Source organism: Vombatus ursinus, unplaced genomic scaffold (genome assembly GCF_900497805.2).
Source record: "Vombatus ursinus unplaced genomic scaffold, bare-nosed wombat genome assembly UNPS02014168.1, whole genome shotgun sequence".
Lineage (NCBI taxonomy): Eukaryota > Metazoa > Chordata > Mammalia > Diprotodontia > Vombatidae > Vombatus > Vombatus ursinus.
The window spans coordinates 2,285,014-2,307,831 of NW_020953946.1; the positions used below are offsets into that span (position 1 = coordinate 2,285,014).

The 22,818-nt window shown below is 37.0% G+C and overlaps 1 protein-coding gene across 6 annotated transcripts in view; it reads right to left on the reverse strand.

Moving 5' to 3' along the window:
• The window catches only part of LOC114041161 (cohesin subunit SA-2-like), a 122,911-nt gene that overhangs the window by 65,382 nt on the left and 34,711 nt on the right, over positions 1-22,818 (reverse strand). For 5 of the 6 annotated variants that reach the window (XR_003568889.1, XM_027859454.1, XM_027859455.1 and 2 more), the window contains exons 14-19: positions 9,893-10,000; positions 8,653-8,767; positions 8,111-8,228; positions 5,557-5,657; positions 1,957-2,049; positions 1,774-1,863 (exon numbers count right to left, since the gene is read on the reverse strand). Coding sequence is in view for 5 of the 6 variants with exons in the window: in XM_027859454.1 (XP_027715255.1) it covers positions 1,774-1,863; positions 1,957-2,049; positions 5,557-5,657; positions 8,111-8,228; positions 8,653-8,767; positions 9,893-10,000 (625 nt within the window). In the remaining variant the exon portion in view is untranslated. Of the gene's footprint in view, positions 1-1,773; positions 1,864-1,956; positions 2,050-5,556; positions 5,658-7,951; positions 8,064-8,110; positions 8,229-8,652; positions 8,768-9,892; positions 10,001-22,818 lie in introns of all 6 variants that reach the window. The other variant, XM_027859456.1, reaches the window with a different exon arrangement.

Here is a 22,818-nt window from a genome sequence, read left to right on the forward strand (position 1 = left end):
CACACACACACACACACACACACACACACACACACACACACACACACGGTCATAGATCAGAGATTTAGAATGGGAAAGGCTCAGAAGACTTCATTTTACAGAAGAGAAAATTGAGATCCTAAAAGGTTAAATGACTTACTCAAGGTCCTAAAGCTATTAAGAAGCAGAATTTGAACCCAGTTCCTCTGCCTCCAAGAACAGAGCTCAATACAATGCATGCACTCCCAAACCACTCAGAGAAGAAAATAAACAGCAATTGCAATTGTACATCTATCATTATAGACTTTCAGGAATCAGACCTTAGGGCAGGGGTTCTTAACCTGGTGTATACAGATACCCAAGGGGTCATATATAGTTTTCAAGGGTTCTGTAAACTTGAATGGGAAAAAAAATTACCTCTTTCTTTTCACTAACGTCTCACAGAAATTTATTATTTCCTTCAATCATAAATGTAGACAACAAATCACAGCAGTATAGCAGTACCTGTAACTTGGTCACTAATAGAAATCACAGATATTTTCATATCACAGGTGTTACAGAAATCTCGAACGATCATTTACATTCATCACTACTTCTAAAATACTGAAGTTATTTGATCTACCACCATATACCATATGATCACAGTCTTCCTTGCTATAGAATGTACTTCAATATCACCAGCTGCCCTTTTAATTCCATTTTATGCATTTAAAAACATTAATCTAAGAAGGGGTCCATAGACCTCAACAGACTTAAAAAGGAGTCCAGGACACCAAAAAAGTTAAGAACCCTGCTCTAGGGAGCATGGAGGAATGGAAGGAGATGGAATAAAGGGAAACTGTGAGGGTGCTGGGGATGAGGTAAAGAATATGAAGGAAGAAATCAGATAATAACAGAAAAAGTAGAACAGGTTCTTGAAATGTAATATGGAATCATTTTTGAAACTACAATTATTAGGCTGGCAAATTTTCTCCAACTCACCTCATTCTCCTCACCTCTAGCCCTCATCCTACCTCATCCCCTAAAACCGCAAGGTAAGAATCAGAATTGCTCAGTAAACACCAAAAAAGGTGATAAGTTAGCTTCCACTTGCCATCTACTGGCCCCTACTGACCCTTCTGAATAATAAGGCTTTGACAGACATGCTTGCCTTTGTGGGGAAAAAAAATATTAAACCTTCAAAAACATATCTGACAAACATCATCATCTGTTTATTGCCCTAAATGTCCCCAAATAAGAGACCACAACACAATCAATATCCTTCTTTAATAATTACACTCCTGCCTCAACTCTACCTCTTAGTAGGATATCTGTATCTGCTAAATCTAAGTTCTCTTAGCAGCTAAGAGAAAATCTCTAGGAAAAGGTTCTGTAATTTTGATAGCAATTACTTAAAGGCTCCCCACCATCCCAATACATTCATAGTGTCAGACCTGATACAGCTCTAATCTCTAACAAGTGATTGAGAAACAGGAGCTTATGTTTATATGAAAGTGGGTTTCCTGCATGAAAGCTCAAATCATCCACCAGGACATTCAAACAGCAGAAAAACTGACAAATGCAAAAAGACTTTCAATATAATAACAGAACTTAGTGAGGATAAAGACTCCGAAAATTATAGAAATGCATTATATCTCAGGCAATAGTTTCTATGACCATCACATATAGTAAGTAGCTCCTCTATCAACACTATCTCCCTAGATCTGCTGAATTATCTCCAAAAAATAAAGTTAAAATGTCTCTCCTCTCCCTCCCTCTCCACCTCAAGTTACCCTCCCCTTCTTCCTTATTCACCTTCTCCAGGCGTCCAGTAACATACACATTCAAATTATAATACTGGGGAATTTGCAGGAAGTTTGTCACTTTTTCTATATCTGATGAATACTATAGGGAAAAAAAACAATAACAAAATATGAGAATGCTATCGGAATTCCAATGGAATATTTAACAACAGCTCAGAGAGCAGCTGCTCATTACCTTAGCCAAGAGCTCAGGAAGCACGACAATGAAACGCTCAGTCATCCGGGCACATTCTTCCATTTGAGTTCTCCTCTCCTTTGCCGTGAGGACCTGCAGAAAAAGCACAAGGCACAAGACAAGGGTTAGACAAGGCTCAATATTAGCATCACTGATTCCATTTCAGAGTTTAAATGACAGTTTGAATGAATTAAACTGATAAATTAAATGGATGGACTTTTTAAAAAATATGAAATGCCCAGATTAACAGAGCAAGAAATATAAAATTTAAATAATACAATTTTTAAAAGAGGAAATTGAACAAGTCATAAATGAACTCCTAGAGAAAAAAATCCCGGAAATCAGATGGATTTACAAATGAATTCTACTAATTAATCAAAGAATAATTAATTTCAGTATTACACAAATTGTTTAAAAAATAGGAAAAGGGATCCTATCCATTTGTGATACAAATATGGTCCTGATACCTTACCGGAGAGAATCAAAACAAAAAGAAAACTATGGACATGAATGCAAAAAAAATTAAATCAAATTTTAGCAAAGAGGCTACAGTAACTTATCAAAAAGATTACATACTATAAACAGGCTCAATTTATACCAGGAATATGGAGTTGGTTTCATTACTAGGAAAACCATACGTGTAAATATAAAAGACTATATTAATGTCCAGAAAAACAAAAATCATATGATTATGTCAATAAATGCAAAATATGTCCATTTCTGTTAAAAAGAAAGAAAAAGAAAACCTAGTAAAAATGGACCTTTGCTTAACACAATAACAGTATCTATTTAAAACTAAGAGCCTGCATTATTTGTAATGGGGATAAATTAGAAGCTTCTCCAATAAGACTAGAAGTAGAGCAAAGATTTTTACTGTATCATGACTATATGAAAAAGTTCCAGTAACACTAATTATAGCAACAAGACAAAAGAAATTGAGAGAATAAGTACAGGCAAAGAAGAAATACAGTTACGGCTTTTTTGAGAACCCTAGAGATTCAACTAAAAAATTAACTTAAACAATAATTTCAACAAATTACATAAATCCACATAAATCATCAGCATTTCTATATATTACCAAGAAAATTCAGCAAAAAGACAAAAAAAGAGAAATTTAAGGTAACTATGGAATATATAAAATCCTTGGAAGTCCATCTACGAAGATAGCACACAGAAACTCTATGAATGCAGCTTCTAACTATTTAACAACAGCTCACGGACCTGAATTAAAGACAGATATGAGTAACTGGAGATATATTAACAACTCATGAGAGTATGTCAAGCCAATATAAGAATAATAATAATATTACCTAAACTAATTTATGTATTCAGTGCCATAAAAATCAAACTACCAAAAGCTTACTTTATGGAAAAAAATAACAACAAAACTCAACTAGAGAAACAAATGGTCAAGAATTTCAATAGAAATAACGAAAAAAAGGGGCAGCTAGGTGGCGCAGTGGATAGAGCACTGGACCTGGAGTTAGGAGGACCTGAGTTCAAATTCCACCTCAGACACTTGACACTTACTAGCTGTGTGACCCTGGGCAAGTCACTTAACTCCATTGCCTAGCCAAAAAAAAAAAAAAAAAGTGGTAAGGAAGCCTAGCACTGCTGCCTCTCCAAACAATCATCCTAAGTATTTCCTTGGCTTCACTGCCAATATTCTAGGGAAGAGTGGACTACAAATAATTCCATTTCCTTACCTTTAACCCCCTTGAAATCAGGCTTCAGTTTATAAGACTCTATTGAAATTGTTTTCATCAAAGTCACTATCAACCTCAACAACAACAGTCCTCATCTTTCTTGGCTTTTTGTGCAGCATTTGATACAACTGAGTATCTTTTTTTCTTCCTAGTCTCTCCTCACTTGGTTTCTATAATACTACTTTCTCCTAATTCTCCTCCTGAAGTACTGATGTCTTCCAAATAACTCACTTCAGCCCCTTCCTCTCTCCCTTTGCAAGTTCTTCCACTTTCCAATGGTTTTAATTTTCATCAAAGCAGAGTATTCCCAAATCCATGTATATAATCCTAATGTCTCCCCCAGAAATCCAACTTCACATTCCCAAATGTCTGATGAATACTGCTAACTGGACAACCCATGGCACTTCCAAGTCATTTATTTCCAAAACAGAACTAATCATTTTCTCCTCAAACCTGCTTTTCTTCTCTGAAATATTATCCTCTCAGTCACTCAGACTCATTTCAGTCATCTTTCATTATTTCCTATCCTTTAATATCCAATACTGATTGGATATTAAATCCTATCAATTGTATCTTCACAATACATTTTCCAGTCCCTTTTTACTCAGAGTACCACCACAACACGTAAGGTCCTTATTAACAACTGCATAGAGTACTGAAATAAACTCCTAACAGGCCAACCTACTGCCAATCTCTCTACTTAACAATTCGGCCACCAATAAAATTTTCCTGATACACTAATATGATCACATCTCAAAACTGATCCAAAAAAAAAAAACTTCAGTAGTTCCCCACTGCCTATAGAATGAACTACTAATAATTTGTCTCAAAGCTGTATTTCCGGATTGATTTTACATTACTCCCCTTTCATGGACTTTGTATTCCAGGCAAATGGATTACTAGCTATTCCTATATCTAATCCACCATTCTACCACTTCTGCATATTTGCATAGAGCTATCTCTAACTCCTTCAAGGTCCTGCTCAGGCTTTACACCTTCCTTGATCTTCCTCAACAAGAAATGATCTCTCTCTTCCAGAATCTTCCATTTCTCCTGGGGACTCTATCTTATGCACTTGTGTCTTGGTTAGTTGTGCATACATTTTATCCCACTGTCAAAATGAAAATCCCTTCAAAATAGTGCCTTTCACAGAAAAGTGACTTAAAAAATTTTTTTAAAAGAAAAAAAGGGACTTCATAAATATCTGTGGAATGAAACTACAGATGAAAAAGTGATCATGAGTAATGTGACCGATATTGTGACAAATATAACTGAATTTATACGTTCAAATTAGTGTAGACACCTTCAAAAAAAGTCTACTTAGGAAAGTATATACTTATTCCAAGGATCCCATCACTATTCAGAATAGTTTTCTTCTATCTTCAGTACCAGTCAATTTCCAACCTTAAAGGATGGACTTAAATTTGGGGAACTGCCAAAATTCATTTGCAAGTAAGGAAGAAGGTAAACAAATTGGGTAATGCCAATAATTAAGATTCCAGAGTTAGAAGGGACCTCAATGGCCATCTGGTCCAACATTACCAATTTACAGTTGAGGAAACTGAGGCTTTAGAAGATAAAGTAACTGGCCTAAAGGAACACTGCAAGTAAGCAAAGTAAAAAAAAGAAGTGTAACAAAATGATATTAGTTTTCTTCTATAACTTGTAAACAGCTTAGAATGTCTAGCCAAAGCCCAACATTGAAATATCGCATTTCTTGGATACAATTCAATACATTTGTATGTTTTTTTTTAAACATCCTATTATATAGACACACACTTCATATTTATTTTACAAATTTCTAGCATACTAGGAACAGAGAAAGCAGTTCGTAAGAACTCTGGGATTAAGTGAAAAGAAACTCTGGGATTAAGTGAAAAGAAACTACACTCACTTTTCTGCCTCCTCGGCCCACTGGAGGATGACCCTCCGCAGTCTGGCGCACTGCTGCTGCAATTATTTCCACAAGAACACTTTCCTGGGCATCTGTAAAAGCTGCGAACATATCAGAATGTCTAATCAGAGAATTACAGGGAGTGGGGGAAATTCAGCATGCAGTGATAACAGCAAAAGAAACAAATGTGGGAATGATTCCAAATTATTTTCCAGAATGGTTTCACCAATTCATAGTTCCATCAACAAGGTATTAGTGTGCCTGTTCTCCCATAACCCCTTCAATAATTAGTATTTTTCTTTCCTGTCATCTTTAACAATGATTGCTGAAAGGTGGAATCTCAGAGTTCTTTAATTTTAATTTCTCTATTAGTGATCTGGAGTATTCTTATTATTAGTTATGAGTTTACATTTCCTGATTTGAGAACTACCTATTCATATGCTTTAACCACTTATTTATTTAGGGAAAAACTCATTCGTACATATTTGTATCAATTTTATATATCTTGGATATGAGACCTCTATAAGAGAAATCTGCTTAAGATTTTTCCCAATTACTTAATAACAAACAAATCATATATAACAAAGGTATAGTTTCTTATACTAATTCTTACATTCTTGAGGGTTTGCATGGTGAAATGTTTATGATTAAGTTCACAATAAAAAAATTTTATAGAAGAAATGGAGAAATGGGAACAAATCATCTCAGGATTTTAGCAATTGATTTTGTTGAGAGATAGCACTCATTTTTTAAAATTAAGCAAATTGGTAGGATTAACTCCTTTTGAAGGAGCTAGGAGTAGAGTGAGCAAATGCATTTACATAAGAAAAACTTTTCCTAATCAAGTTAAATAAAACATATGTCACACCAAATCATGGCTTTGTCAAGTGTATCCCTAAAAAAATTTAGGAAAGAAAAAAAAATAGATCTAATAGAAACACAAAAAACTGAACACACCAAAACTGAAACAAGAACTTAGTTTCCTGATTCCTACTATTTCCACTAGTTGTTGTTGAGTTGTTCTCAGTCATGTCCAACTCTTTATGACCCCATTTGGGGTTTTCTTGGCAAAGATACTAGAGTGGTCTGCCATTTCCTTCTCCAGCTCACTTTATAGATGAAGAAAATGAAGCAAACAGGGTTAAGTGGCTTGCTCAGGGTCATATGGCTGAGGACAGATTTGAATTCAGGAAGACCAGTGTTTCTAATTCAAGGCCCAACACTCTATCCACTGTGCCTCCCAGCTGCCTATTTCCATTAGACCATGCTATAAATAGGGAATACTTTTCTTTCTTAGAGAAAAGAAATACTAAATCATTGAATTTCTAAGGAAGCCAAGCCTAGGAAGCTCTTCCTTTTCCATACCTTTTAAAGAATTAAAGTGAGGACAAAGCCCTAAAAAGATCCATATTATTGCAGCTCTGCCAGAAGGCTGTGTCCTGAGGAAATGACAGGCACACACTTGTAAAAAGGAGAATTACTCAACATAATTCAGCAACGTAAATCTCTAAAGTTATACATGCACTTAATACATGAAGCCAGTCCTGAGACCAGTACAAAGAGGCTACAATGACAAAGACACCATGCAGTGGGGCTCTAGTTATAACCAACACCTCTGGCAAATCCCTAGGTCAGAAACAAGGAGAAAGACTGGCCCTATGTAAACAAGCCTGCTGCAAAAGATAGCATATGTGGAGATAGGACACGTAACAAAGCCAATTAGGTAATAATAGAAGGCAGATAAAGTAGTGAACGTCATTTTCCTTGCCTGTACAATAATAAGATGTCACATTTACGTAATGCTTTTCAATTCACAAAATGCCCTCAAAAAATAACTAAACACATAACAGTCAGTCTGACTAGAAAGAGCTCTTTTATTAAGACCCCCTCATAAACATATTATCTCTGTCAATACATCCAAGATCCAAAAGTGTTCCACACATATTCCAAATTATTTTGGAAAATCCTAGATTATGTGATCAGCTCAAACATTCTCTGATTCTGTCAGACAGTGACGGCAATTCAGCATTTCCTCTGAAAAGCAAACATACCCTGAGAGTTATGTGCTTTTCAATAAAGTATACGATCCTAGAGGATATGGATTAATAAACTTCAATTAAAGGTCAAAAGAGACAAATTCCAATCACTAATCACAAAATGGCCTTCTGTGATATAACATCAAGTAATATTTAAGCTAATACAGCTTTTTCGTCAGCAGAGGATATTACATAGTCTTAGCCACAGGGCCTCTAGAACATGTTCCTTGAAGCTACTCAGATAAACTAAAAAAATTAACTTTGCTTTATAATAGCTAAGGCATCTTTGAAGTATGGAAAATTAAAGGGTAACAACAATTTATAGATTCAGAAAATGAAATTTCATAGAGATTTATCACCTTGTCCCATGCCAGGTCCAGACAGTGAGGCTTCGAACTTAGAATGAGTATTCCAGTTGGGTTCCATGGCTTCTGGATGGTCCCTGGATAGGATAAGCCATCTCCCCCTAAACTATTAGGAAAAGGCATTTAAGGAGACCCCAAAATCTTGTCTCTCACCTTCTTCCTTTCTCATGGGCTTGTCCCTTAAAAGATTTGTCAAACACTCCCAGTCTCTCAGCAAACCGTCTTCCCAGTCCCATAAGCTATCCACCAAGTAGGTGACATGTTTATGAAACTAAAAGAGAATTTTTTAAGATGATATATAAGGATCAAGGGCAAACATAACTACAAAAAAGTCTAATATTCTTTATAAATCTAAACCACACCACAAATAAGTTTCCCACTTGACTAGTCAGCACCAAAAGCAGCCCCAGATTTCACGTTTCCATAGTTCAGTGGTTATATAGAAGCTAACGTAATATATCCCAAACAAGCAAAGAGGAACAACATTATCTTACATAGGACTGTATGAATGTCGCCACTTAACTACAATCAAAAACTGATAAATGCCAAATCCCAATATTTCTGCAGCTTATCATCAATTCTAACTTCAAAACAAAACAGGATGGTTCCACCAGTAAATACTCAGGCTTTCAAAAATATCCTCTGGCCTAGTAACATCACTTCCCAGCAAACACAAAGTCTTACATGTTTCTTACCCCATGGTTCAAGAAGAAAGTGATAAGTTTTTTCAGGCGACTGAGGCTGTAGACAAACTTGCTGTTCTTCTGGGAGTGAGGAGCCTCCTCTTCACCTGGTGGGAGACAAAAGAGTCTGGGAAGGAAAAAAAAAGGAGTGATTCTCATTCAGCCATGCATATAAGCAACCTGCAGATGATCAGAAATTCTACCGGGATTTAGAACTCAAAAACTATCATAAGATTACTATTCATTTAAATCACTGATCATGGAACTTCGGCACTCTGGAGCTCCTGGCTAATGCTTAAAGAGCCAAATCACCGGCTAAACCCCAACATCACTCTAGCTAACACCTTTCCTGACATCACAAAATGAAAAGGGTGGTTTAGTAGCTATCAGCACATGGCCGGAGATGGCAGCAGTGAAGTGTCATGTCAGACTCCTAAGGGAACCCCTTATGAGTCAGAAGCTGTATCCAGGGGCAGCGAGGTGGCCATGGAGATAGCAGGACCTGAGTTCAAATCTGACCTCAGACACTTGATACTTCCTAGCAGTGCAACCCTGAGCAAGTCACTGAACCCCAACTGCCTCACAAAACAAAACAAAAAAAAAAGCTCTATATCCACCCTTTCTCTAGTGAGGATGTCAAACACAACCCAGATAGAGGGAAAACTGACACAATAGTTAAAAAGGGGTCTAACTTCTATCAAGGTTTTAAAATCAACTTTTAAAAGTCCTCAATTACTGCAAATCCCACTATGACAAATAATGTGAAATAAACCATGTTGATGAATCATTTCATATTCTATGGTTATACATAACCAGATGTTAACAAAAGGATAGGCTGAAAACTAAGTGCTCACACTTAGTCTGTGTGGGCACTTTCTCAAAAAGGGCTATAATTTAACATTAAGAAGCGGACAAAGATCGACTCCAACTTCCACCTTTGGTACTGACCAACGATAAATCAAGCCAGCAAATAAATGAGATTCTGTATATGGGAGAGCAGAAAAGGTAAACATTGACAAAAATAGTCTACTGTTAAGACTTAGGGCTTTCCCCTCTTTTCCCTTCTTAAAGATAAGTCTAGGAAAGAGCCCAAAGAAAAACAACCCCCTGCTGGCTCATGATTCAGTAGATCAACTGGCTTCAAAGATGGCAAATTTCAGGTTAAATGCACCGTCCATGCGATATACACCTGTAGCAAGATAAAGTGTTAAAGTAACTCTATTTTTTTTTAAGAGTATGACTAAGAAGATACCTTTTGCAAAGCAATTCCCCAGCTACTACAGCTAAGGGTCTGTATGTTGCATAAACAAAATGATACATAGCTTCACATTCCTCTGATGACACCGTATTCTCACAATGCCTGTGCAAAAGAACAGAAGATACAATGCTAAGGTTGTGACTTTAAAGGATTTTTAAGTACCACACTCAACAGTACTGATTCTAAACAATTCTATTTAGACAATCATTTATACAAAATGATCCCAAAATATTATCAGTATTATTGTACTGTTTAGGTTATAAACTTAGTTTACCAACTGGACTACATCTCATGATTCCAATAAACATTAGGACTTATTCATTCACAGCAAGGTTTTCAGAAAACTACTTCAATTACATAGCAAAATGCCACTATAAACCTGCTGATTAGTCAATGATCCAGTTTTTATCATGAATCAAATCTGACTCCAAGTACTGTGTATCATTTAAACATTACACAGTAATGAAGCTTGTCTCAACACAAAAAGTCACAGAGCTATTAGTCTTATTTCTAGAAATTAGCTTTATAAACATCTGTATGGTGTGTGGGTGTGTGTCTGTGTGTGCGCGTGCACATATATATTTATAACAGGGTATCACTTTTACAAAATGATAAGGTGATAAACTCTGGATTATTGTACTTAAAGCCCCTTCAAACATAATAGTCTATGCCATTATGTTACAGTATATTATATTTCCATGTCACATCTTTATGCCATCTTTAACTTCTAAAGTAATGTCATATCTATCATCCTATAACATTATCAAATTATTCAAGAAAAGATCACACACAATTTTATTATTTCAGCAGTATATTAAGGTATTTAGATTGGAAAGGCTACCCAGTAAAATCAATCATAACAGGGCCAAGGAAAAAACCACAACTAAAATCCAAATCGTATTTACTCTAACCAACAGATACCACTTCCTCTTTCATAGCCACCACATTTTTTAAACTTTTTAGACAGAATCTATTCCCAGGGCTATTTCAATTTGATTATCTTTTCCTGTGCCTCCACACTTTTCTCTGAATAACCTTCCTAAGTCACAGTTCTGATCATGAACAGAGGCTCTCATTACGTACTAAATAAAGTATAATGCCCAATTCTGGCAATTAAAGTCCTGTAGAATCTGGCTGCAACCTAGTTTTCTAGACTTATCTCACATTATCCTACATTCTGGCCAAGCCTATTCTTTCCTGCCTCTCCCATTTCTATGCCTTTTCTCATCCCATCCCTAGAAAGGACTTTTCACCCCTTGCCATCCTCCACAGGCTGAAGCCTCTCCATTCTTTCATTGCCCAACTCAGACGACGCATCATCCAAGAAGCTCTGCCTTACACTATACTTAACCCCTCTCCCAGTGATCAAGAGATCCTCAAATTTCTCAAAGCACTCTGGTTAGACAAGTCCTTTTCACTTACCACTCTGCCTAGTTGTTTGTGTGCCTATAATTTCCTGCCTCTGAAACTCCTAAAGAGTAGGGTCCATGTCACTTCTTATCACTAGCATATAAGTTAGGCACTTAATAAATGCTGGATGTAATATTCCTTTAACAGTGCTTCTCTACTAATAACTGGCTGAAAACACCGTCACTAATCTTTGACAAAAAACAAAAGACAAATTGAAGAGCAAAAGTGTAGGAAACATGATTTGGAGTCAGAGAAGCTGGGTTCAAATCCTAGCTCTGCTACTTACTACCTGTGTGATTCAGGATAAGTCACTTCACCTCTCTGGGTCTCAGTTTCCTCATCTGTAAAATGAGGGAGTTCTTCACAGGAGCAGGACTGAGGGTCAGAGTACATGGAAATGCTGTGGCAATCTAAGAAATGAGGGTGTACAAGGCATTAAACCATGAATGCCATTGACCCAAAATCTGTTTTCCATAAAATGAAATGCATTCATAGTTGAAATAGTACTTAGGTTAATGTGAAACCCACAGTAATTCTTGTTGGTCCTGAGAAATCTTTTATTTGCTTTAGAATGTGAGACTTGTCAAATTAAGTCGTGAAGTACATTATTCACTTTGGAATTTTCCTTAAGGGCAGTTATGACTATGTGACTGTCCTATACAACCAACTCCAGTGTTTTCCTATTGCCTACAGGATAAAATAGAGACTCTTCTGTTCAGCTTTAAGGCCCTACACAACCTTAGCCCAACGTACCTTTCCAGTTTCATTGGACATTACTCTCCCTCTCATACCCTGCAATAGACATTCTCTCTGTTCCTCGCACAGAAAATGTGCCATCTCCTGTGGCGGTGCCTCCTCATGCTTGGGATATTTTCTCTCCTTATCTCTTTCTCAAGGTCCCTCTTTTACTTTAAGATACAATTCAAACTGCTCGTCTTCTGCATAAGCTTTCTTGTCCCTCCAACACTAGTGCTCTCACTCCCAACTCTGTATTTAACTACTTTGTATATGCTTGTATTTATAAACTTCATAGTTATGCTGCACATTGTTTACATACTTGTTTCCTCAATTAGGATATAAACTCACTTCAAGAAGGAACTGTTTCCATGTATTTGTTCCCCAGAGTCAAGCAAAGGGCTTGACACAAAATAAATGCTTAATAAATACTTGCTGATAGATTAAATTCTTCAATCCAATTTGCTGAAAATCAATCATTAGATATGCAGGGTACATCACTGACAAATGGGCATAGGAATAAAATAAAATGGGCATTAGGAATAACTAAAGAGAATAAAGTTTTTAGACACTAAACCATAATCACCCTCAAACTAAGCTGCATATATCACATTTAAAAGGCAACGTGGGAATTAAGAGAAAAATATTCTTTCCAGTGGTATCTGTTTAAAGTTAACTTTGTAAATTCTCTGTCAGTCATTACTATATTTTTCTAGGTGTGCTCCCTATTTACCTCACTGGGAAAATGTCCTATTATTATTAATGACAATATCCCACCCTCACTGTTCCTCTTCCCCCAATTTCATTCCTCCACCACAGGTTACTGATAGAACACATTATAATGCACACATATACCATAATAATCATGCACGGTAATAGTCTCTGTGTTCTATGGTAGACAGCAGATCAGCCCACTTACTAAGTCATCCTTTGTTAATGAACATATTCATCTTACCACAGAGGGAGGATAAGGCTCGGTTATGTTCTAACATGGGTAGAATGGCCCAGCACAACACTAATTTCTTCCCTACTAGATTTCAAGCTCTTAGATAGCAGAGTCTCCTTCATAGCTTTGTATTCCCAATACCCAGCACAGGACCTTGAGGATAATATAGTAAATGCTAATGTCATTTACTTCCTGTATATTAGAAGACAAAGCGTCACTCATTTTCTGCCTCAATTTTTTCCACCTTATAATGGAAGATTCCACTAATTTTGTAATTCCTATGATAGCAATCTACAGATAACAAATGCTTAAGGTATATATTATGTAAATACATATACATATGTGTATGCCTGTACACAAGCACTGTATTTATTATTATATACAAAACTAAGCATTTGCCTCTTTGAATGCAAGCTCCCTGAGAATAGAGGCTATTTTATTTTTGTGTTTGTACACACAGTGCTTAGCACATAAAAGGTGCTTTACTGCTAAAGAGTTTGAAAACAACTGATTTCAAGTACCTTCATGGACCCCAATTTCCTTATCTGTAAATGGAAGAATTGTGCTAAGGGTTTTATTCCCCAGCTCTAACAGTCTATGACATGTTATAAACTACATTAGAGATAAAAATTATGCTCTTCAGCATATGGAGTAACTGTGTAATAATGGCTCTTAGAAAAAAGAGATTATTCTACAATGCCACACTGCTAGCAACAAGGAGGGAAACGGAAGCCAGACTCCTCACCAGAAAGGCTATTTGTCAATGACTGCTGAATATCCATCCCATGAGGAAAGCAACACTGGCATCTGGCAAAATCATCTTTCCACTTATTGTGCTAAAATTCTAGTTGAATCCTATAACTCAGAGCTGTCTTTTGCAGAGTACACAACAGGGAGGAAAGCTCTTTCCTCCAGCAGGCCTATTCACAAGCCAGCTTCCAAGAGAATCACAGTTTTCCAAACTCTTCGGTACAACAGCACCCTTTTCCAACTGCCCATATGATTCAGTTATACTCATCGTCCCAGTGAACCACTCAAAACTATTTTCAGAGAGTAGCAGATGGTAAATTAGACACTCCAAGGAATTTTGCATCTAAGCACTGCTTAACAGACTTATGGCTTTTGTCTTTAAACAGAATAATTTTGTGGGAAAGAAGATCCCAAGTTATTTAGATCTTTACTCTGCCAGATGAATCAATGGTTCCTTTTTCTTTTTAAAAATTTTACTTACACATGCAGAACACTGTCCAATGGCAGGAATTATGATAAAGGAGAAAGAAAGAATGAGAAAAGTTAAAAGTAAGGTTTTCTTGAAATGGGAAAATAATTTTGTCTGGAGTAGTGCTAAAGTCAATGAACATTTCCATGGAAATGTTTCACTTAAAACGTTTCAATCAAATTCAGTAATTATCAAATGCTTATTAAATACCTGCTTTGTAAAAGGCTCTAGGGTCATGAAAATAAGATACAGACCTCACCTTCAAGGAACTTACACTTTAATACAGGGCTATGTGTAAAAGTAATTATAATACAAGGCAAAATGTGATACCTACAATCACAAAAAATTCCAGATAAAGAGTATTTGGGGGCAGTAGAAAGAGCTGTGAACCCAGAGTCAGATTAATAGTGCAATAAGGTAAGTAATTTACTTGGGAAATAAAAGATGCAGTGCAATGGAGCGAGATTAGAGGCAATGGTCTCTAAAGATGATGATGAGCTGAACTAGTATAATGGCAACAGGAATGAAAAAATGGGGTCAGGGCATGGCAACTGGTTAGATAAGTGGAGTAAGAAAAAGGTGAGAGTAAAAGATATCTCTGCAATTTCAGATCTGTAAAATAATCAAGATTTACATAGTTTTGCTTTGAGTGCCATGTACTCTCCAGGTAGCAAGAACCATATAGCTCACTCAGATTCAAAACTCTGGTGTCGTTCTTGACTTCTCTGTCTTACTCCACATAGTCAATTAGTTACCAAAACTTGCCATTTCTACTGTCACATCTCTTGCTTACCACTTACACAGCGACCCCTACAGTTTGGGCCCTCATCATTTCTTGCTTAGACTTTTGCAAACTTCTAACTGGTCTCCCTGCCTCAAGTCCCACAACTATGAAAGCTGTTCTCTTAAGGATCAAGTCTGACCATGTCCATGACCAAATCCTCCCCCACCTTCTCTCATACTCAATATACTCCAGTAGCTTCCTATCATCTCTAGGATCAAATCTAAATTTCTGTTTGGCACCGAAAGATCTTTACCAGCTGGTTGCATCCTATTTATATAGCCTTGTTACACACAATTCCTTTCCATTTACTCTAGGATCTAGTCACATTATTCTTCTAGCTAAGTCTCACACAACACTCCATTTCCCACCTCCACACTTTTGTAGTGGCTGTCCCTTCATGCCTGGAATGTCCTTCCCCCTCACCTCCACTTCTCAAGCCTCAACTCAGCACTTTTTCCATTAGGGCTATCCCTATCATCCCACAAGTGCTAGTACCTTCTCTCCAAGTCACCTTTTACATCTTTTGTATGTATATAGATATTCTGTATGTTAGATATGTATGTTATCTCTTTGGTTATGATGTAAACTCTGTGAGGGCATGGTCTTGTTTCCCTTTTGTCTTTGTATCTCCAGCACTGAGCCGTTTCCTGGTACATAGCAGGCACTTATCAAATGGTTGTTGATCCACTGACAAAGAAAACAGCTAGAAGAAGCGAATGGAAGAGGCAGAGTGCCTAGCAGAGTGAACTTGAGAAATTCCAGTATTTTTCTCCATGAGGATTTGTCTTAATTCACACAGACTGAGGATGAATGCATCAGGAAAAGGAAAAGAAAAAGACATATCAATCACTTTCCTCCCTCAAGTTCATACAGCACATTATATTTTTCAAAGCCCTGTTATACTGTACCCTAATACTTTTGTAAGACAAAAGAGGGAAAGTTCTTTAAAAACAAAAGAACCACAGGATGTATAGCTCAGAAGGGAGCTTAGAGATCATCTAGTTCAGCCCCCTGATTTTATAGAGAGGGAAAAGGAAGCTAGGGAAGGTGAAGGGACTTGGCTGAGGTCACACAGGTAGGTGGTAAGCAGTTGAGCTAAGATTCATACCTGGAGTATTCTTGACTCTAAATTCATTGTTTTTCCAACTACACTACATTGTTTAGAAAGGATAGCGTCCATGTACAATTTCATATATTCCATCAGCTATCTCAGAAACCAAAAGTTACTATATTTTTAAAAAAATAATAACTAAGGAAGGAATCAAAGGCATAGTCTAAATAAGAAACTACTACAGAGTGAGACTGGTTATGATTTTACAGTCTGAGTTTCTGATGTGACCACTGTTTGTACTTTTCCTTCAGTCTGACAGAATCCAGACCCTGCTATATAGTGAAGGTAGTTACAGACTTGCACTACTTGCCCCTGAAACAGCCCTTATTTACTAAATACTGTAGTCACATAGAAGTGCAAAGGAATCCATCAACTGTTGCAAACAGCATGTTCTTGTTTACACATTATTATTGGAAGCAAAGGAAGATAGAGATGGCACCTAGGCATGCTGCCAGTCTGTCTCTTGAAGCATGAAAACTATCTTTGCCCTCTATTTCAATTCTCTTGGCAGCCCAATCAGAAACAAAGTCACAGAGGCATGACAATCCTCTCCTATCCAACGATCTATGAGCCAAGCCACTTGTTGACCATAACCATGTGCAGAGAGCCTACTACCCTCTCTTGTCCTGCTCTACAGCTGCTTAAGACATTCCTCAAACAAAATGAAACAACCCTTAACTACCAAAAAAGTTCCTAGAGAAATACATAAGTCTGTTTTCTCTCACTTTTGAAGTGTTGCCATCAGCTACTTGTTTGAAACCATGATTTCTTAAGAGGGGAAGGTAGGGGAATAGAATAAGAAGGGTCAAAGAAGGAGAAAAAGCAGATTATTTTTCTTGGTTTTGAATGACAGAAAAAGAGATAGAGTTCCTCCTTCTTATGATCCAATTAACAGTGGCACCATTATTTCTTTGAGATATACACACACTAAAGCCAACAAAATCAGCCCCCCCTACAGAACAAAAACAAAAAACAAAAAACAAAAAAAGAATCAATCCCCCCTGTAAAAAAAAAAAATCTCATAGAGTGTAATAACCAGGGTCTTAAAGTTGAGGAATTCAGAGTGCCAAGTGTCCAATAAAGGTTAAGCCTCCAGGATTTAGGTTTCTAAAAATAAGTACCATTTCTGCATACCAACACTATGACATAATAAGTGTATCCTTTCCTCCACAGTATAACTATGTCATGGGGTACAGCAATAGGGGCCCTTGGAGGTAGGGGTAGGGGGGAAGAACTCCATGAATTCTTCTCTTTTTGCCTCCCTCCTTTCCCTCATTCCCACAGCAGTCTGTAGATCTTTGGCTTCTTACATTCCAAGCGAGATGGCTATAATCTCCACACCCCAATAATCACTTCTTCAAAATGCCAGGAAGCTACCAGATCTAATGATATAGTGACCCTCTGCTCACACTTAAACTTTCAACAAATGCTAATGAATGCTATGGAGCCACCTTCCCTCCCTCATTCGAAAATATGCCTTTTCCTTAAGATTTTCTACAGTAACCGTAAATAGAGCTGTTCACAAATCTATAGGTCATATTTCCTGTGCCATCCATTAGCTTCTGGGCAGATGTCTATGTATTAGAAATCAAACCCTGTATATTTTTCAAAATTATTCTTCTTATAATTTACTTAGTGGTAGACTGCCACTGGAAAAAAAAATACATCAGATAAGTTGCATTTGGCAATCTAAAAACACAGATGGCTTCCCCATATGATTGTTTTCACTTGCCCAGCTGGTCCCTAAAAAATAAACAAACCATACATTACCTGACCCAAAAGCAGGAACACACCATTCCTAATGCTGAGAAAGCAAGGTAAATCTGGTCAATGGATGGCAGGCCAGTAAAAATATTAACATTAATTTACACCACCACACAAATCTGTAGGATTTATATTCATCCTATAAAAATTTGCCTTATATTTTATTTATATGAAAATAATTAATAGAACCACCCTAATTGTATTCAAGAAAGTAGGATGTCACATCCTAAATGCTGGGCCCTGGATATAAAGTCAATGCCGGGAAATGCAACACTGGTGAAAATATATGTGGGCTGGCAGATTTTGAGAGATTCTTCACAAGGCTAAATTAAAGCCAGCTTAGTTTTTAGCACTTGTTGCCTTATCACCAGGGTAACTTATACCACTTAATGTGAGCCACAAATCCTCAAACAAACCACCCCCACATCCTAGTCAATTTGAATGAACTGAACCCAAGGTCAGGCAACACTACCCTCCCCCCATTCTAACAGAGACTTGATTGTCCCTACTTTCTAAACCTCAAGAGCAAATACCCAACATGGAACCATATTTATTCTAGTCTATTCAAGGAAAAAACTACCGTGGACATACATACTTCCTTTAATCTGCCACTGTCACCATTCTGAAGATGGGAGTTGTCAGTAGAAAATTAACAGCCTGTTCTCTCCATGCTTGTTATGTTGCATATAAAATTAGGATCACAGCAACCCCATTAGATCTAATGGGAATATTTTCCCTTATTAGAGCGTAAAAGGCTACAGCTATTTTCAGCAGGAACTTGTGTGTCTACTAGGCATGAAATAAATAACCTCCATTAAACAAATGGTGGGTTCTACCAAAAAAAAAGGAAATTTTAAATGACAAAAGTTATGTACATTTCCTGCTCCTTCCTCATATTCCTTTAAGAAATATTTCTATAGAATTTTTGAAATTTAAAGAGCAAACATTTTGAACACATGCATAAATTTTTTTCCCATGCAATAATCTCATGCTATTAGAGAACCGTTGTTGGTAGAAACTACATGTTTTAAACACTGGACTCATTTGATTTCTATCATCCAAGGGACGCAAGTCCAATCCTGTGCTTTTTAGAAATAGCAAGAAATGCTGTAACCAAGTACAGTTCTAGTATGTGCTAGGAGGAAGCTCTAATACAAATTAAACTATTATCTTTAGTATTACAGTCCAGTAAATTTAGACAAAATTAAAATAAGGCCTAAAATTAAGCTTTTAAAAGGGATTCCTGAGATCATGTAGGCTTTACATTCATTTCAAGTGTAAGAGAAATTCCTCAGGGATTTTTTTCTCCTAAAAATATACTGGTTAGAGTAAATTCTAACATTTTCCTCTTAGTTCAATGGGTGGGTGGGAAGGGGTAGAAATACACACACACATACACATACACATACACATACACACACACACACACACACACACACACAGTTAATCAAGTCCTTTTTGATCTCATTTCAAAGCAAGCAATATATATGAATCATTTCTGAACTGCTCCACAGATGTACAAAAGAATGTGTAAACCTATCAACACTCCACTACTGGTCTAGCTAGAACAGTTATTTCAACAGTGAATTAAAAATATTCTAGCCACAAAAGTCAGCTGAGTGAACACTAGAAAGTTACCATGCACCAGACAAAAGCATTTCATCCAAAATTCCATGCAGTCCTTACTGTGCACTTGTGGCCAAAACTAGCTTTGACAATGAGACTGGTCACAATGAGATCCTCAAATTCTCACTTGTATCTTTAATTCTTATCCTTTATACACTTCCTAATAATCTAAATAAACAATTGGGCCTTCTGCTCCAGCTGCACTGATAGCATGAAATAAAAATGACAGATGCGGTTACTAAGTCCCTGCCATGGATTAGCCAGCAGGAATATGTTTGTTAACTAACTTATACTCAAAGGAAAGAGAGGTTTTATGGCAGCTTGCAAACTTTTTGAAACAATAAAGCATTTAGCACTAGATTATTCAGAACCAGTTGAATGACTAGACCCAAGCAGTGATAACTAACAAACTGATGTCATACTAATTTAAGTTTGCTAACAGAATGCCACAAGGCTTTGTCATTGGCCCTGGGACATTCAATAATTTTATCAATTACATGAATAAAGATGCAGACAGCATGCATGTCAAATTTGTTGGTGACATATAAAGCTGAGAGGGAGAGTTACTAACAATGGCATAAACAAGATCCAAAGGATATCTTGGTAGGTTAGAATGATGGGATGAAGCAAATAAGGTGAACTTTAACAGTGACAAATGTATAAACCGTTTCTATGAACAGTAAATATCAACTACACAACTACCATGTGGGGAAACATGGCTAGATATTCATATGAAACTGCTGTTCAAATGAAAAAAAGAACCGGAGGTTTTAACAGACTGCCAACTCAAAGTATGTCAATAGAATGATGTGGCAACCAAAAACCCTAATGCAGTTTTAAGCTGCACTGATGCAACTACAGTGTCTGGAGTGAAGGAGGTAACAATGCAACTGTTCTCTGAGCTCCATTCAGGCCACATTGGGAATATTGTGTCAAATTTTGGGCATCACCTTTTAGGAAGGACACTGAATGACATGCAAATGAGGACAATCAGAATGAGAATTAAAAGCAAGCCATACAGGAACAGTTAAAGAGGTCATGGCAGCTGACATCACATCCTTTAAGGAATATCACAGAAAAGTGGGATTACCCTTGTTTGGCTTTGTCTTCGCACTACAGAGCTAGCAAAGTGTAAGCTTGCTGTGGCACTGAGCAAACTGTTTTGCACATCACAAGCAGGAGGATACAGGGGAAAGCACATTGGAACTGGGAGTTGGAAGTGACTGCAGGTTGGGTCTCACCTCTGATGAGCCCCACCTCTGTGCCTATGGGTAAGTCACTGAACTTTCCAGCTTCAGTTATCTCATCTGTCACATGGAGGCAGAGCAACATTTGGATCACAGGGTGGTTGTGAAAAGCGTTGCAAACTTTAAAGAACCATATAAATGAGAGCTGTTATTATTATTAGGCACTTTAAAATGTGTGCTCAATCAAATTGTTAAAAATTACAGAGCTAGATTTTTTTGTTTGATATACAGAATAACGTTCTAACAATTACAGCTGGAGTGCCTGTCTCTCAAGATACTGAGTTCAACATCAGAAGAGGGCTTCCTACAAAGGCTGGACCACTAGTTATCAGAATGTTGAACTAGATAACCTCTGATTTGGCCTTCCTTAATTGTCAAAAAAAAAAAAAAATATCATTGAACTTTGTATCTAAGTTTTGTACTAGCAATCCAAGCCAAGAAATAAGCTCACCAAGATTTTCAGTAAGACTTCAATAGCTGCAATGTAAACACAAAGCCTGTTGGTTCCGGGATAGAACAAGGAGGAGACTGATAGAGAACATTACTAGGATTTAACAATGGAGCACTACTCCTTCTAGCACAAGAACAAATAAGAAGAACATAAAGGCTGAATTTAACTTTCATCATCCAGCCCTCTATGTTTACTAAAAGCCGAAATGTTCCATTTTTTAAAGGCCAGTAGAAAGAGTATTGGAGTATGCTAAGTTTAGCTGTACTACCACTATTCAATCAATGAAATAATTTTATGAGAAATAAGTAAAAAAAAAAAAAATTCCACTTAGATTACTCTATCAGTAGAGGTATGAGATTACTATTTGATACTTTCCAAGAGCTGATGTATTAGAAAGGAGCTAGGCACCCCCCAGTGGCTATAAAAGCAACACACTCAATGATTTTTAGAGAGCAGCAGCATCCAGGCGACACCCTTGTTTTTTTGGCATGGTTAGTGATACTATATGACAAGCACTCAACTGGCATACAGAGGACCTGTGAAATCCTGACTTTGAAATTTATTTACTGTGTGACCCAACAGGTACATTTCTTATTGACTCTCTGGACCTCAGTTCCTTGATCTATAAAAGAGGCATTAAGATTCTATGATTCTTAAGACACTAAAGTACTAACAAGTACAGTGATTAGGATAATTTCACTGAGAGATGCTGGATTCACCTAGGGCTCTCACAACTAGAAATCCATACAAGATCTATCATTTATATTTCAGAATCAAAAATGGGGTTTTCCCCTCGATATTAAATTTTTCCAACTCTTAGATTTATACCTAAGAGTTTTCTATCATACTATCATACCCTCACTCCTTTGAGATGACAATTTCACCTCCTTGAGTACATTTCCCCAACGTCTCCCCATGGACCCTGCCCTAACTCCACTCAATCAAGATGATCTATATGGTAAAAAACTAGAGTTCATATTCAAATCATTCCACACATTTTTACAAGTGTTTTCTTCACAGTAACCTTGAGAAATAGTTCAAATATTATTTCCATTTAATAGATGAGAAAACTGAGGTTCAGAAAATTGAAATGAATTACCTATGGCTATGTCACTGGGCATTTTTGCCAAGACCTAGACACTTTTCCTGATTCCAGGTCTGGTGGTCTTTTCACTATGCCACACTGCTCCTAGCAGCATCTTAACTCAAATCACACTAACTCACAGGATACAATCAGCATACTGAACATTTGCTTTTCATTACAGTGGCAGCCCTGCTGGCCTCAACTGGAAAAAGGGAAGCAACACAAATGGTTAAAAAGGGTTTTCCAGGCCTCTGTTCGCTTAATGACTCAGTATAAAATCTAACTAATTCGTCATTTTTTGTTCTTCTAAGAAAAACCTCTTTTGTACAAAACTATGTGGGATATAATATTAGTTCTGATCTGGAAGCTAAAACACTGACTGCACATAATTCTTTTCCTTTCTTCCCCAACAACAAAGCTAATGCTTCCACCTAACAAGAACCCATACTGTTCTGCTCAACATGGCTTGAACCAGAAGGAAAAACAGTTGCCGAGAAGGCAGGAACACTTCACCTTTTATTGGGTGAACTTTTTAGCTGCTTC